This window comes from Phacochoerus africanus, chromosome 11, assembly GCF_016906955.1.
Source record: "Phacochoerus africanus isolate WHEZ1 chromosome 11, ROS_Pafr_v1, whole genome shotgun sequence".
Lineage (NCBI taxonomy): Eukaryota > Metazoa > Chordata > Mammalia > Artiodactyla > Suidae > Phacochoerus > Phacochoerus africanus.
This window is the reverse complement of record NC_062554.1, coordinates 21277671-21292531: the sequence shown is the minus strand read 5'-3', so window position 1 is coordinate 21292531 and position 14861 is coordinate 21277671. Positions and strand designations below refer to the sequence as shown.

General features: G+C 42.4%; 1 protein-coding gene across 1 annotated transcript in view; it reads left to right on the top strand.

The window, feature by feature from the left end:
- Positions 1–14341, top strand: part of RAB38 (RAB38, member RAS oncogene family) — a 66014-nt gene extending 51673 nt beyond the window's left edge. Inside the window, exon 3 of the mRNA XM_047753855.1 lies at positions 13460–14341. Within this exon, the coding sequence (XP_047609811.1) occupies positions 13460–13612 (153 nt within the window). The 3' untranslated portion in view covers positions 13613–14341. The remainder of the gene's footprint in view (positions 1–13459) is intronic.
- Positions 14342–14861: the final 520 nt, after the last annotated feature.

Below are 14861 nucleotides of genomic sequence, written 5' to 3'. Positions count from 1 at the left end.
TAAAAATTCAAAAATGATTGGAAGATTCTGAACTGGGGAATATATCTGAATTTCATCCAGAAGTTCGTGCAGAATAAAGTGAAATCATCATGAATCAGTTAGATGTCGGAGGCTAAATACTTCAAGTGAGATGTGTTTGCTCGAGATGAGCAGGAGACCTGCGGATAGACATGGAGTATGAACTCAAGCAAAGCACATTGAGGGATGGGCCTGGGGCTCTGTTCAGTTGGAACCTCGCCAAGTAAGGACAGCCAGTGGAAGTGAGACAGGAGAGTTCAGTTGTGGCTATACCGGCTGGCCCTCTGTGTAGCCGTCTGCACTGATTCTGAGTAGGCAGCATGAGCCAACAGAGGTGTTTTTTATGCGTTTTTTTGTTTGTTTGTATTTTTAGGGCTGCACCTGTGGCATATGGAGGTTCCCAGGCTAGGGGTCGAACCAAAACTACAGCTGCCGGCCTACGCCACGGCCACAGCAATGCAGGATCTGAGCCACATCTGTGACCTACATCACAGCTCATGGCAACACGGGATCCTTAACCCACTGAGTGAGGCCAGGGATCAAACCCACATCCTCATGAATACTGATCCGGTTCGTTTACCGCTGAGCCACGACGGGGACTCCCAACAGAGTTTTTCTGAGCTGGACACGGGGTTGAGGTGTGACCATCACTACGCTTTAATCAGAGTAGTCAGGAGTCTGTCTGGCGGGAATGTGGAGGACAGACTGCCACGGGAAGAAAAGAGAGGCATGTGACCAGAGAAGAGACTCCACAGGGCCGGACCTAAAGTGAAACATCAGAGTGATGGTGAAAAAGGAGGGAATCACCACCATCACCCCTAAGCAGAGATGGAACAGGCCTGGACGAATAAGATAATCACACGACGGCTGACCCCACAGTCAGTGTGAAAGCGCTGAATGGCATGATTCTGGTGCATAGTGTCCAGTCCATGGAAAGTGCTCAGTGATTATTTGCTGAATAATGAATTATTTCATTTAGTTACATGATTTTTCAGTCTCATGAGAGGAACTTCAAATTGACGTAGCTCCTCCTTTTTTTCCTATTACGAGTTTGTAGAATGAAGAAAAGAATAGTGTTATTCAACAGAAGGAAGAAGAAAACGGTACACCAGCACATGCAAAGCGCTGCCGCAAGGGAGGTCGCCCAGGCTAAGAATGGCTCGTTATCTGACTGTGGAATTTAGGCGTTAGACGTCAGGGTTAGTTAGTAGGGGGGGTAGACGTAGGTTCTGAAGTTAGTTGGGAGGACTTAGAGTGCTGGTAGCTAGCTAGCATCATGACATGCCAAAGACGAAACGATGATTAAAAGATGGACTTGTTCAGTTGTATCAACACATCTGCTCTTACTTATAGTTCTTGTTCCTATGTTTTTACCCAAGATAACATTATTCTAACAATGGAATTATTTTTACCAAACAATTTCATTTGTACTATCTGGAAAAGAAAGCAAGGACTTCACATTCTCTACTAAAGAGTTAACTGAGGTCTGGGCAGAAGGATCATATACAAAGAAAAGATAAACTGAAGGCCTGAAAAATTGTTACTAAACTAGAATTGACCTTTCATTCAGTATCTTAAAAGTTCTTAAGAGGAGAGGATGATATTAAAATAATTATGTATAATATAGGGTCATAAAATAGGTAATGTTACCCAGCTTCTACTTTTGCCCCAAATAAGATATTTCTAATCCTGATAATTCCTTCAAGTGGGTGTTATTCTCTCTAAATTGTAGAGGAGGCCCAGAAAAATTAAGTATTTGTCTAAGTTCTTCTAGTTATTAAATAGCATAAGTTACCAGAAATAATTTTTGTTGCAACAAGATATGAAGAATTATTATTGTTCTTTTTTGCCACACCCATAGCATGCAGAAATTCCCATGCCACGGCAGTGACTCGAGCCACAGCAGTGATCACCCCAGATCCTTAACCCACTGAGCCATCAGGGAACTCCAGGAAGAATTTAAAAAAAAAATTTTTTTTTATTTTTGTCTTTTTGCCATTTCTTGGGCTGCTCCTGCAGCATATGGAGGTTCCCAGGCTAGGGGTTGAATCAGAGCTGTAGCCACCGGCCTACACCAGAGCCACAGCAACGCGGGATCCGAGCCATGTCTGCGACCTACACCACAGCTCACGGCAACGCCAGATCCTTAACCCACTGAGCAAGGCCAGGGATCGAACCCGCAACCTCATGGTTCCTAGTCAGATTCGTTAACCACTGAGCCATGACGGGAACTCCCAAGAATTATTTTTAAAAGAGGAAACTCAATATTCCAACATAGATCTGCATAACTACAAAGCCTTTAACAGAACAGTTCAATTTTTATAAACTGATTCAGTCAGTCTTCTTTCATTTTACCAAAAAGTAATGGTGCCAAATTGTAACTGGAAAACAAGACAAAAACAGGGAGTTTGACTTGTGAAGTAAATTCTGTCGTGAATATGTTTTCCTTTTAACTCCCTACAGACATCACCCACATTGGAAATTATTTTCAGGTTGAAACCCGAACCTGTTACTCTTCTGAGGGCCTCACTGATTGCTTCATTCATTCATTCATTTGTTCATTCATTTACCCAATATCTTCCAAGTGCCCACGGCCTGCAGGCACTGTGCTGGGTGCTAGGCTACAGCAATGAAGCTCCAGGAGCCCCCAGTGCTGTGAGGATGCAGACAAATAAGCCATTACATACTGACCAGTGATAGGTGTCTGAATTGAGGGGCTCTAATTTCAGCCTAGGGAAGTCTGTAATGTCTAAGTGCTTCATCTGTGTGTATCATTTAATCCTAACACGTACCCTATTAGGTACAGTTGTCATTAGCTTCATTTTGCATATCAAGTGGGGAGGCTCAGGATTTGGACTTGTTCTGGGTCCCACAGTAAGTGGCAAGACCAAGTTTCAAAGGTTGACTCCAAAGCTCATTCTTTTTCCATTATCCTTTGCTGCTTCCTGGGACAACAGTGTTCCAGTCTCAATTCTCAGACTTGGCACACAGAGGTGTCAAAATGAAAACATTTAATCACAGTGGAAATGGATTATAAAACATAATTTCTGCTCATATTTAGCACCCCATAAATATGTCTTTGGATTGAGTAAGTCCAACAAATACTGTGGCTACATAGCTTATCCTCTGTGTGTCTCAGTCTCCTAATCTGTGCAATAGGTTAATAGTATACCCTCCTCCCAGAATGTACTAATGTTAAATGAGATTATATATAAGCATGCATAGGACCTGAGTGAGTGTTCCATAGTGAGTGTTCAATAAATGTCAGCAATTATTACTATTAATATTTTGTGTCTAGTGGGCCATTTATCTTCTTAAACTAGGTGAATGAGAAGGTCTTTTGACTGAAGACTTCTATGTTTTCATTAATGGGGTTTATTAAGCCTGGCTAAATGATAGTTTTTATGTTTATGTTTATTCTGTCTTCTCCTTTTGAGACTGATTAATAGGTGCCATTAAGTTAGGAGACTTGAGTCAATTTCAGCACACGTTTTATTTTTGTTCCTACTCATACTTTAATTGTGAAAGTAATCACGTATTAGGTATAAATGGAAACATGTCTTCATTATAGATATCATTAACTATAAATCGTTTGACTAATGCTGGGCCTATTTTTTTATTTTTTATACAATTATTATTTTATTTTATTTTGCTTTTTAGGGTCAACCCGTGGCATATGGAGGTTCCCAGGCTAGGGGTCAAATCGGAGTTACAGCAATTCGGGATCTGAGCTGTGTCTGTGACCTACACCACAGCTCATGGCAATGCCGGATCCTTACTACTAAGCAAGGCCAGGGATCGAACCCACATCCTCATGGATCCTAGTCGGGTTCGTTAACCACTGGGCTACGAAGGGATCTACAGTTTTTAAAGGTTATACTCCATTTACAGTTATTACAAAATATCGGCTATATTCTCCATGTTGTACAGTACATTGTTGTAGCTGATCTTATACCCTAAATGCCTCTTACGCCCCCATCACTATATTCCTCCTCTCCCCTTCCCACCAGTAACCGCTAGTTTGGTCTCTATAGCTGAGCGTCTGCTTCTTATTTGTTATATTCACCAGTGTGTTGTATTTTTTTATCTTTTTTTTAATTTTATTTTTTGCTTTTTCTAGGGCCGCTTCTCTCAGCATATGGAGGTTCCCAGGCTAGGGGTCTAGTCAGAGATGTAGCCGCCGGCCCACGCCACAGCCACAGCCACTCGGGATCCGAGCCGCATCTGCAACCTACACCACAGCTCACGGCAACGCCAGATCCTTAACCCACTGAGCAAGGCCAGGGATCGAACCCGAAACCTCATGGTTCCTAGTCAGATTCGTTAACCACTTCGCCACGACGGGAATTCCTGTGTTGTATTTTTTAATCATACAGTATTTATCTTTGACTTATCTCACTTAGCATGATGCCCTCCGAGTGCATCCGTGTTACTGCCGATGGCAAAATTTCATTCTTTTTATGGCTGAGCAGTATTATATTGTATATATATATACCCCACATCTTCCTTATCCATTTATCTGTTGATGGACACTTAGATTGCTTCCATATCTTGGCAGTTGTAAATAATGCTGCTGTGAACATTGGGGCGCATGTATCTTTTTTGTTGTTGTTGTTGTTGTTGTTGCTATTTCTTGGGCCGCTCCCGCGGCATATGGAGGTTCCCAGGCTAGGGGTCGAATCGGAGCTGTAGCCACCGGCCTACGCCGGAGCCACAGCAATGCGGGATCCGAGCCGCGTCTGCAACCTGCACCACAGCTCACGGCAACGCCGGATCGTCAACCCACTGAGCAAGGGCAGGGAGCGAACCCGCAAGCTCATGGTTCCTAGTCGGATTCGTTAACCACTGCGCCACGATGGGAACTCCCGCATGTATCTTTTTGACTTAGTGCTTTTGTTTTCATGGGATATATACCCAGGACTGGAATTGCTGGGTCATTCGGTAGTTGTATTTTTAGTTTTTTGAGAAACCTCCACACTGTTTTCCACAGTGGCTGAACCAATGTACATTCCCACCGACAATGTACAAGGGTTCCCTTTTCTGCTTATCCTCACCCATGTTTTTTATTTGTGGTCTTTTGATAATAGCCATTCTGACAGACGTGGGATGATATTTCATTGTGGTTTCGATTTGCATTTCCCTAATGATTAGTGATGTTGAGTGTGCCAGCAAACATTTATAAAGTGGAGTGTGACACAGTAGGTTAAGAGCGGGGGCTCTGAGACTGAGTCTGGCTTTGTCTTAGTAGCGCTGGAACTTAAGGGGATCGTGGAGTAGTGGCGTGGGCTAGAGAATCAGATGCCATAAGTGTGACTTCCCGTGGCCCTGGGAAAATGTTCTAACCTCTCCTGAGTTTACTCATCTGAATTTTCATGAGGATTCATTTCGTTAATACAGGTAAAATACTTAAAAGGTACCTGGCCTATTAAAAGTTACCAATCAGCTAATTTGGGGCCACTGCTTAGAGATCTCTTCTGCACTTGGCACTGTGCTTAGAGCCAGGATCACAAAGATAATGAGATTCGACCCCTGACTTTAAGGACACAGACGACAGGCAATTAAGTCAGTGGTGAGTGCCAGATGGATAGAAAGTACCAGGGAGCACCAAAGAGACATTTCCTAGTGCTGAGAGATGATTACTCAGAAGAGGTACTATTTCTAGAAACAAAAGAGTTGTGCAAGCAGCAAGAACTAAGAGGTAGCCTGTGTGATGTCAGGCAAGTCACTTTCCTTCTCGGTTGCCTTAATTTCCTGATGCATCAAAGATAGCAGGGTTGAATTAGTGAGGTCTAATTTCCCTCCCTCTTTAATAATTTTGGGTGGTTCTCTAGAAGCTTGGGGATGTTTCATGGCTGAAGTGGGATTCCAGATGCTGCTGGAATAGTAAGAAGGAGATAAAGAAAGAGAACTGTGAGGTAGGAGGCCCTGGGACTACAGAGAAGAGGGGAGACAGAGTGTTTGAAGTAGACTTTGACATCTGGCGCACAAAGGACAGGGGCTGAGCTAGGACCGTGGTGGGAATGGGGGAAGCACTATCAGATGGATACAATCTTTGGAGCTGATTTTATCTGTGACCGTTCCTCTTCTTCCCCTGTATCTCCATGCTGGCAGTGGGACTCTATCCTGTGTAGAAATCAGTGACAGTATGCCTCCATCTGGCCTTCCTAGTACCTGTTACATGAACTAAAGTCTGGTAACTTTCAGATGATAGGACATCCCTAGGACCTGGTTTGTCTGAATCACACTTTTCACTTCTGTCTTCCTTTCATGGGGAAAGTGGCAAAGTGCAAAACCGTGGGCTCTGGATTTAGTAGACCTGCACATGGACATGTGGACACTGGTGTCCATAGACTCTAAGAAATCAGCAAGGAGAAGAAAAGCAAAAATACAGAATCTTTGAGGATTGGCTTGGAAGCCAGATCTTGTCCCTAACTGTCCCTGAGACTTTGAGTACCTCATTTAGCCTCTCTGAACTTCACTTTCCTGTTCTGTCAAATAAAGGCGATACCTCCCACCTCGGCTTTATTGTGAAGATTAAATGAAATGCCAACTTCTGAGAACAGTGTCTGAGATATGAGGCTCACTTTAGAGGATCCCCAGTAGAAGCTCATGCCTGCCAATGGGAGGAAGCAGTCACCCCAAGGAAAGGAGGAGTGGTATGGGGAAGGGGATGAGGGAGGAAAAATGTGCTACGCAGACAAAAATACAGGCATCCACTATGCTTGCCCTGTATTAGACACAAACTTCAGTAAATAAGAACTAGCAAATGGGTTGGCACTTATGTGCTCAATAAACAAGTGCTGAGTCTTCTTAGAGAAAGTATTCTTAAGACACCTGTTCTCTGTAAGACTTCTTACACTGGTGTTATTATCTAGTGGGCCATCTGCTCTAATTAAACTTTCACAGAGCTGAGGAATTTAATGCCCTAACCTCAGAGCTTCTGGTACATTGGTGTTATGTTTGAGGTTGATGTATTTGGAAAGATTAGGGGAGGATGAATTCTTTGCCAGCTTCTAACTAGGCAGATGTGAAAGTTTTCTGCTAGGGTATTTTTGCTCTCTGGCAGCAGGGGTCAGAGATTAAATAATTTGCCACCAGACAGATGTTCTGAAGAGCTAATTAAAAAACTGACAATACGCAAGACCTCAGACAGTTAGATTTATATGCCTTCCTCTCTGGCAAGATCAGAAACACTACAGCTTAAAAATCACTATATTAAATGTTATTTCCAGAGAGTTCACAATTGAAATAGAAAAGAACATCTTTAAAGGCATTCTTAATTACATGAGTGTGTCTCAAACCTTGACGCACATTTTAATGTCTGGGAGGAGAACCCTGCCCATAGATGTTTTTGAACTCTCCAAATGACTAGAATATGCGGCCAGGGTCAAGAATTACTGATTTAGAAATACAACTTTTTTTTTCTCTTTTTTGCTTTTTAGGGCCATACCTGAGGCATATGGAAGTTTGCAGACCAGGGGTTGAATTGGAGCTGCAGCTGCTGGCCTATGCCACAGCCCCAGCAACATGGGATCTGAGCCATGTCTGCAAACTACACCACAGCTCATGCCAAAGCCAGATCCTTTTACCCACTGAGCAAGGCCAGGGATCAAACTCTCATTCTCATGGATACTAGTTGGGTTTATAATCCACTCAGCCACAAGAGGAACTCTTTTAATCCTTTTTTATCCTTGGAGATGCTGTCATGTAATGTATGGGAGCAGGATAGACAATGGAGCTAGGCTAGTCTTGGTCGGAGTGACAGATTGAGCAAGAGCTTGCTCTGCTCTGGTTCAGTTACCTAACTTTGTCAAAGGTTCAAGTTTCCTTACCTTTAAAACAAGGCTATTAGTTTTTTAACAGGTTTTTGTGAGGATTGGATGTGAACATTATTTCATAAGTAAAGCATCTGCTATATGCCCATCATGGAGTAGACACTCAGTAATACTCTGGTAGTTACTAACATTTGTTTTCACTAAAATGCTTGTTAGGCATTTGAAGCCTCCTTCTCAGACATGCTTATTGATATAAATGAAAAGATTCCGAGCAGAAGCATAAAGAGGACTACACATCAACCTGAAGTAGTCAGTGCAATAGACCATCTTTTCATACTGCAAATATGTAAATAAATCACGGTGGATTCGGTCTAAGTGTGCATAACTTGGAAGTCGTGAGATGCTCCTGGAGGGGTTGTTACAACTCTCTAGAACAAATGTCAATAAAAATTCCTAGGTAGTATTTTGCACTTAAGCCAGAGGCTCTGCTTCTTCACAACAACCTAGAAAATGTGGGCTTGGCTGTGTCTACTTGGATGCCAAGTTGCACAATCAATTATATCGCAATATAATTGCCTGAAAGGTCCAAACCTATAGTTGTAGCAGACAAGGTTTGATTATTCATGCTTGTTTTTTACAGAAAGGGAGGGAAATTAGTTCTGTATTATTCTTCCTTCTCCTGGTCTAGGCCTTGGATGTGGCTTTCAGTGGTGTACAGAAAGACAGAAGGACCAGCAATACAATGCATTCTTGCCTGAGGCACTGACTGCAACCTTCCAACCCTTTTAATACCAGAAACACAGGCTGTGCCCACTGTTTATTTATTTAGGGGAATATTTAGGGGGCCTTGAGATAAGGATCTGACTCCACGCCTGTACTCTAAACACTACGTATCTTGCCTTTTGGTAGTAGGTATATGGTAAATATCATGGCAAGTATTAGCCTTCTCCCTGGGCTCACCCGTGGCCTTAAAGCTTACCAGTGTGTGTCTTGGGGACAGTCACTTACCCCTTCTCAACCTCAGCTTCCTTAGCTACAAAATGAAGGAATAGAATATAGACATTATCATATTCTGATGATGAAATGAGAAGAATATACTGATGGCATTTATTAAATGATTGCTCTATGCCCTTCACTGTTCTAAGTGTTCCACATGTTACAGGTATTAACATGGATTAACTGAGAATCATCTATAAAGTAGATCTCTTGATCCCTGTTTTTAATTTTTTTTTTCTTTGTAGGGCCGCACCTGCAGCATATGGAAGTTCCCGGGTGCCAGATCCAAGCTGGATCCGAGACCTTCGCCGCAGCTTGCGGCAACCCTGGGTCCCCAACCCAATTAGCAAGGCCAGGAATGGAATATAAAACCTCATGGATACTAGTCAGGCTCTTAACCTGCTGAGCTGCAATGGGAACTCCTTGAGTCCCTTTTTATAGATGAGGAAACTAAGGTGCAGAGTGGCTGAAACAGTTTTCCAAGGTCACACAGCCAGAAAGTGGGGAGTTGAGATAATGTGGCTGCAGGCCCATGCTCTAAACACTGTACACCATGCCCTTTTATAGAACGCAGGTGGCAAATATAATGCTTGCTCCTCTTCCTGGCTTCCTCTTAAAGGTTCCTATCTGGAATAGGTGTGCCCAGGCAGCCAGCATCATGGTACACATGACAGCTATTTCCTATATGCTCACTGATAGATTAAGTATTTAAAGAGATTGCTAAGGCTCTGTATAGTTTTGTCTAGTAATAGATTGTATCAGATTGTGTTTATTGACATGTCACTTGCAAAAAAAACCCTCAGTGACTCTGCCTGGCCAACTTAGCATTCAAGTCTCTACAGGATTCCAGCTCTAGATGCCCTTTCCAACCGTATTGTACCTCTGCTGTTTACCTTGCTAGTACAAGCTTCGCCAAGGACAGTTTATTTTATCCTCTTTGTCTTTGTATGCCTCGTACTTAGTGAAAATCGAAATACCATTGATTGAATGACTCAGTCATCAGGAGCTGCTACTCTCTTCCTACATGTGATCCAAAAGCCACTCCTTGGCTCTGATGGTTTTGTCGGTCTAGAGCCCCATCCTGCACAGTCTCATGCCCGAGTCCTAACACCAGTAGCCTTTGCCTGCATCACCTTATTTTTTACTAAAATGATCCTGCTAGGCTGCCACTAATTGGACTTAGGTTTTAGTTGTTTTCCTCTAAAGAATGATTGATTTTCACTCATTTGGCCACACTTCACTCTCCTCCTTAGCAGATTTGGCCAATTTGCATATTAACGAAAGAAAACCCTCTTTAACTGGCATGTAGATGTACGAGTGGAGGTCTGAAAAAGACTGTTAAATCTAACTTATATTGTATGTGAAAGAGGGCCCCTTTTAAAGTTTAAAACTTGCTTAATGAAAGAGAGAGCAACTAAGATTTCTTTCTTTCTTCGTTTTTTTTAGGGCTGCACCCGAAGCACATGGAAGTTCCCAGGCTAGAGGTCGAATTGGAGCTGCAGCTGCCGGCCTACACCACAGCCACAGCAACCTGGGATCCGAGCCAAGCTCCCAGCAACACTGGATCCTTAACCAGCTGAGAGAGGCCAGGGATTGAACCTGCATCCTCATGGATCCTAGCTGGGCTTATTAACTGCTGAGCCACGAAGGCAACTCCCAAGAATTTTTTTTTACTCAGGACCGCACCTGGGGCATATGGAAGTTCCCAGGCTAGGGGTCGAATCAGAGCTGCAGCTGCTGGCCTACACCACAGCCACAGCAATGCCAGATCTGAATTGGGTCTACGGCCTACACCACAGCTCTCGGCAATGCCAGATTCTTAACCCACTGAGTGGGGCAAGGGATCAAACCCGCATCCTCATAGATACTAGTTGGGTTCATTCCCACCAAGCCACAAGGAGAACTCCAGAGGAAGGTTATTTAGCACCCATTGGGCCTAACACTATAGTAAACACTTTCGTTATTGCACTTGATCTTAGAAACCATCTTGAGAAGGACTTAGCTTAGTAAAAGCCAGGCTTTGATGTCTGAACCACCTGGGTGTGAGTTCTGGCCCTCAAACCCATCTGCTACATGAGGTTCAGGGGGAGTCTCTTAACTTCTCTAAACTTAAGTTTTCTTACCTTAAATAAATATGATGATATCCTATGCTTGGTATGTGCGATGGGATGTTATTACCTCCTTCCCCAATGCACAAGTGATAACCAAATGAGATCCAGAGCATTTATTAATGGCTGAGAAAGCACCTTCAAACCACCCAAATATAGAGCTTCTTTAGCATGATGTGCTGGCCCAAGAGCCCAAGGCCTGGGAGGCGAAGTGAGACTATACTTCCCCCCTTTCCTTGAAGAGGAGGCAGTTGAGGACCATGGACCAGGCTTTAATGGACCAAGTGGCTGGACTCAAGAACAAAGCATTGATCTGGGTCTGTCCCACAGAGCCAGACTCTTGTCTGTGTCAGATTACTGCCTGGGAGCAAGTAGTTTAAATGTGACCCCTGGGCATGATGCTAAGAGAAGAAGAGTAACAGAACATATGACAAGCATGGGTAATGACTTAAAGGCACAGTAACTCACCCACTGAGTGAGAAGACGGCAGAAGCACGGTTCCTCTCTCTGGACTGGCTTCCAAGGCATGAGGCGCATGCTGAGCTGAAGTGGGGAAGGTCATTCCATCTCTGTGCCAGCAATAACAACAAAACGATTAACACCAAAAAATGAATCCTTGCCTCTAGGGCCTCAAACGGGTTTAAATAAGATTATGTATATAAAGTGCCCAACCCTGTGAAAGCACCAATGACCCCACACCTATAAAGAGAAGCCATTTTTTATTTGATAAAACTATCATTAAGACCATCATATAGATGAGCAAAGGAAAGCTCAGAGACATGAATTCTGATCTAGCATAAAAACCAGTAAAAACAACAGCAAAAACAAAAAAGCAACCAGGACTTCACTTGGCTTTAGATTTAGAAATCCTCAGAGGCATTTTTATTAAGGCTTTCTAAGTAGGAGAAAATAATCAGGCTGTTTTTGGGAACTCAGAAAGTTACCGTAAGTTTTCATAGCAAGTGAATTCAGGGTTGGGCTTGAATGATGGGAACCATGCTAATCAGTGTTTACATCTAATGGCATGAGTCATACAGATGCCGTTCGGAAACCATCCCTACCTCTTACATTTTCTATGTAATATGATTTCATGCAATGATCTCAAAATACATAAACAACTTTTGATATCCATACAAAAAGGAGGGATAAGTAGTTACACTTCAGATTGGACCACAAGATCTTGTAGCAAAACAATTTGACAAAAAATGTCCTATCTTTCACTGAATATAAGGAAACACTTCAGAGATATTCTACAAATTGTGATGACAGTAAAATTTGACTTTACTAAAGATCAAGGTTTCTTGTTTAGTAGACCAGCAGTAAATAGTCCGCATTGCTCAGTTTTCTGACTAGCAGAGAAAAGGCAACTTAACCTATAGTTACTGAATTAACAGTGTATTTTAGATTCCAATACTTGCTCCATATTTTCCCCAAACTGACACATTTCATTCTTGAAACTAGACTCACATTTCGGATTTCATATTTTCCTTTGGCGAGTTATGCCCATCTCGATTGTCTAAGTAATGTCACAGTAATAAACAACCCCAAAGTTCAGTGGCTTAACACAACAAGGTCATCATTCTCACTTAGACTAAAGCATCATCATAGGATTGTGGGCTTTTCTTGAACCTCATTCAAAGACCTAGAGAATGTCCATCTCTGTGCCTTCCATAATTGCAAAAGCAGGGAGAAAAGAATACAGTCAGTAGAGTATTGGCTCTTATTGCTTCTCTACAAAAGCAAAAGTGAGACATAACCATTTATCCTTCCATTTCCTTGTCCAGTGAAAGTCATATGTCCACGCCTAACTTCACAGAGGTCAGAGCAGTGCACTCCTACCATTTGACTGGAAGGCAGAGCGCAAGAAATACTGGTGAAACCACTGATGGTGTCTTATTGTTCCTATTTCATATCAAGGTCACAAAGGTAGTATGTGACAGAGAACAATTATGAACCTAATTTAGGTCGAAGACATAGAATATAGCTTCTACAGTAGCATACTATGAAAGGAGTTCCTGTCGTGGCTCAGTGTCAATGAACCTGATTAGTATCTATGAGGATGTGGGTTCGATCCCTGGCCTCGCTTAGTGGATTAAGGATCTGGCATTCCTGTGAGCTGTGGTGTAGGTTGCAGACATGGCATGGATCCCGCATTGCCGTGGCTGTGGTGTAGGAGGGCAGCTATAGCTCTGATTTAACCCATAGCCTAGGAACCTCCATCTGCCACAGGTGCAGCCCTAAAAAAGCAAAAAAAAAAAATATATATATATATAAATAAGAACATTGCCCTCTAACAAATTCAACCTACTAAATGAGTCCACTAACCACTACTTTTCTAAGTAACAAAACAAATAAGTATTTTTACTTTTGTGAAGGACTAAAAAAAGGAAGAGTTCTTTGAAAGAATAGATGAGAGTGAGGGTAATAGAAAGAAGATGCATGGATAGAGTTTAAAAAGAGATATTTAAATATTGCCCTTTTGTTTCATATAAGTCTCTGCTACAGCATTATTTTAGAATACTGAATAATAAAAGCTGGGTTGTTTTTTTTTTCTCCCCTTAGGAAAATATAAACATCGATGAAGCCTCCAGATGCCTGGTGAAACATATACTTGCAAACGAGTGTGACCTGATGGAGTCCATTGAGCCTGACATTGTGAAGCCCCATCTCACATCGCCCAGGGCTGTCAGCTGCTCCAGCTGTGCCAAATCCTAGTAGCTCCTGGGCTGGCATCTGATGGAAGTCATCTAATCATCTCATGAATTGTGTCTCAATTCCTACCATTTTGGGTCAGTGTCAGGATAGAGATACACCTGGGGCCAGCTAAAGCTCTATGCCTGTATCTTTCCTATAAGAGAAACAGCAAATGTTCTTTTTATGTTTTTCTCAGCATCAGCCCAGTGTTTACAAGCTTTTAAAATATTTAGTCTGTTACAAAATTTCTGTCTTGTAGCTGGCCATAATTCTGCAGAGCCAGAGTCAGCCCTGTTATTTGCTTCTCTGAATCAGCTAAGGCCTCAGGTCTGAAAGAGAAAGAGGAGAAGAACAGACTAGCTGTCAAGTTAAGCGCCTTGGCTTTCACTTTGCCCCTGGTGTCTTTGTCCAGATTTCAATGCATCCTCTGCTGGTCTGACAGGCCTATTAAGTAGAAATGGTATTTTCTCCAGAGATGACCTCCATTCTCAACAGACCTAGAGTTGTGTCTGATTTAGCTCTTCAGAGTCATGTACACAGGCTGCCTATGCCTTTGTTGCTTTTATTGTCACTTGCCTTGCCCTGAATGTTGGTTCAACTGAAAACTTTATGAAAAGACTGCCCCTGGTATGTGCCTTTCTGTTCGCTTTCTCTGACTCAAGCTGTGGGACTCTTCTGTACATGTAATATATATTATATATATTTTCACAAGTGAAAAATAAACCATTAAAAGATGCCGTTTCCTTACTTGTGAATGTGCTTTCAGTTTCTCAGTATTGTAAACTTTTTTTTTTTGACTGTATGTCCATAGGTCTCAAGACCCATTTCTGAAATTTAGTTTCAAAAAAGAGATGGGAAATGTGCACCTAAAGGAACTGAGGGGCATTAGTAAAACTGAGATGAGTCCAGTGCATCTGTACCTACAGGTCATATTGGCCTTTAGGCCAAGAAAGTCAGCAGTGCACATGCACGTTTTTGGTTAAGCAGAGGAATATATCCTTATGTATTCTGGTCAAGAATGGTGCCAGGCCAGTTAACATATAAAGAGACAACTAAAATATGCACAGTGATATCTTTCTTTACACAAAGGCTATAGTGCAGATATGCTTCAGGTAGCTACTATTTCTTAATGCCATTATTATTATTATTATTATTATTATTATTATTATTATTATTATTATTATGGCTGCACCCATGGCATACATGGCATACGGAAGTTCCCAGGCCAGGGACTGATCTGAGCCCCAAGTGCAGCTAATGCCGCAGCTGC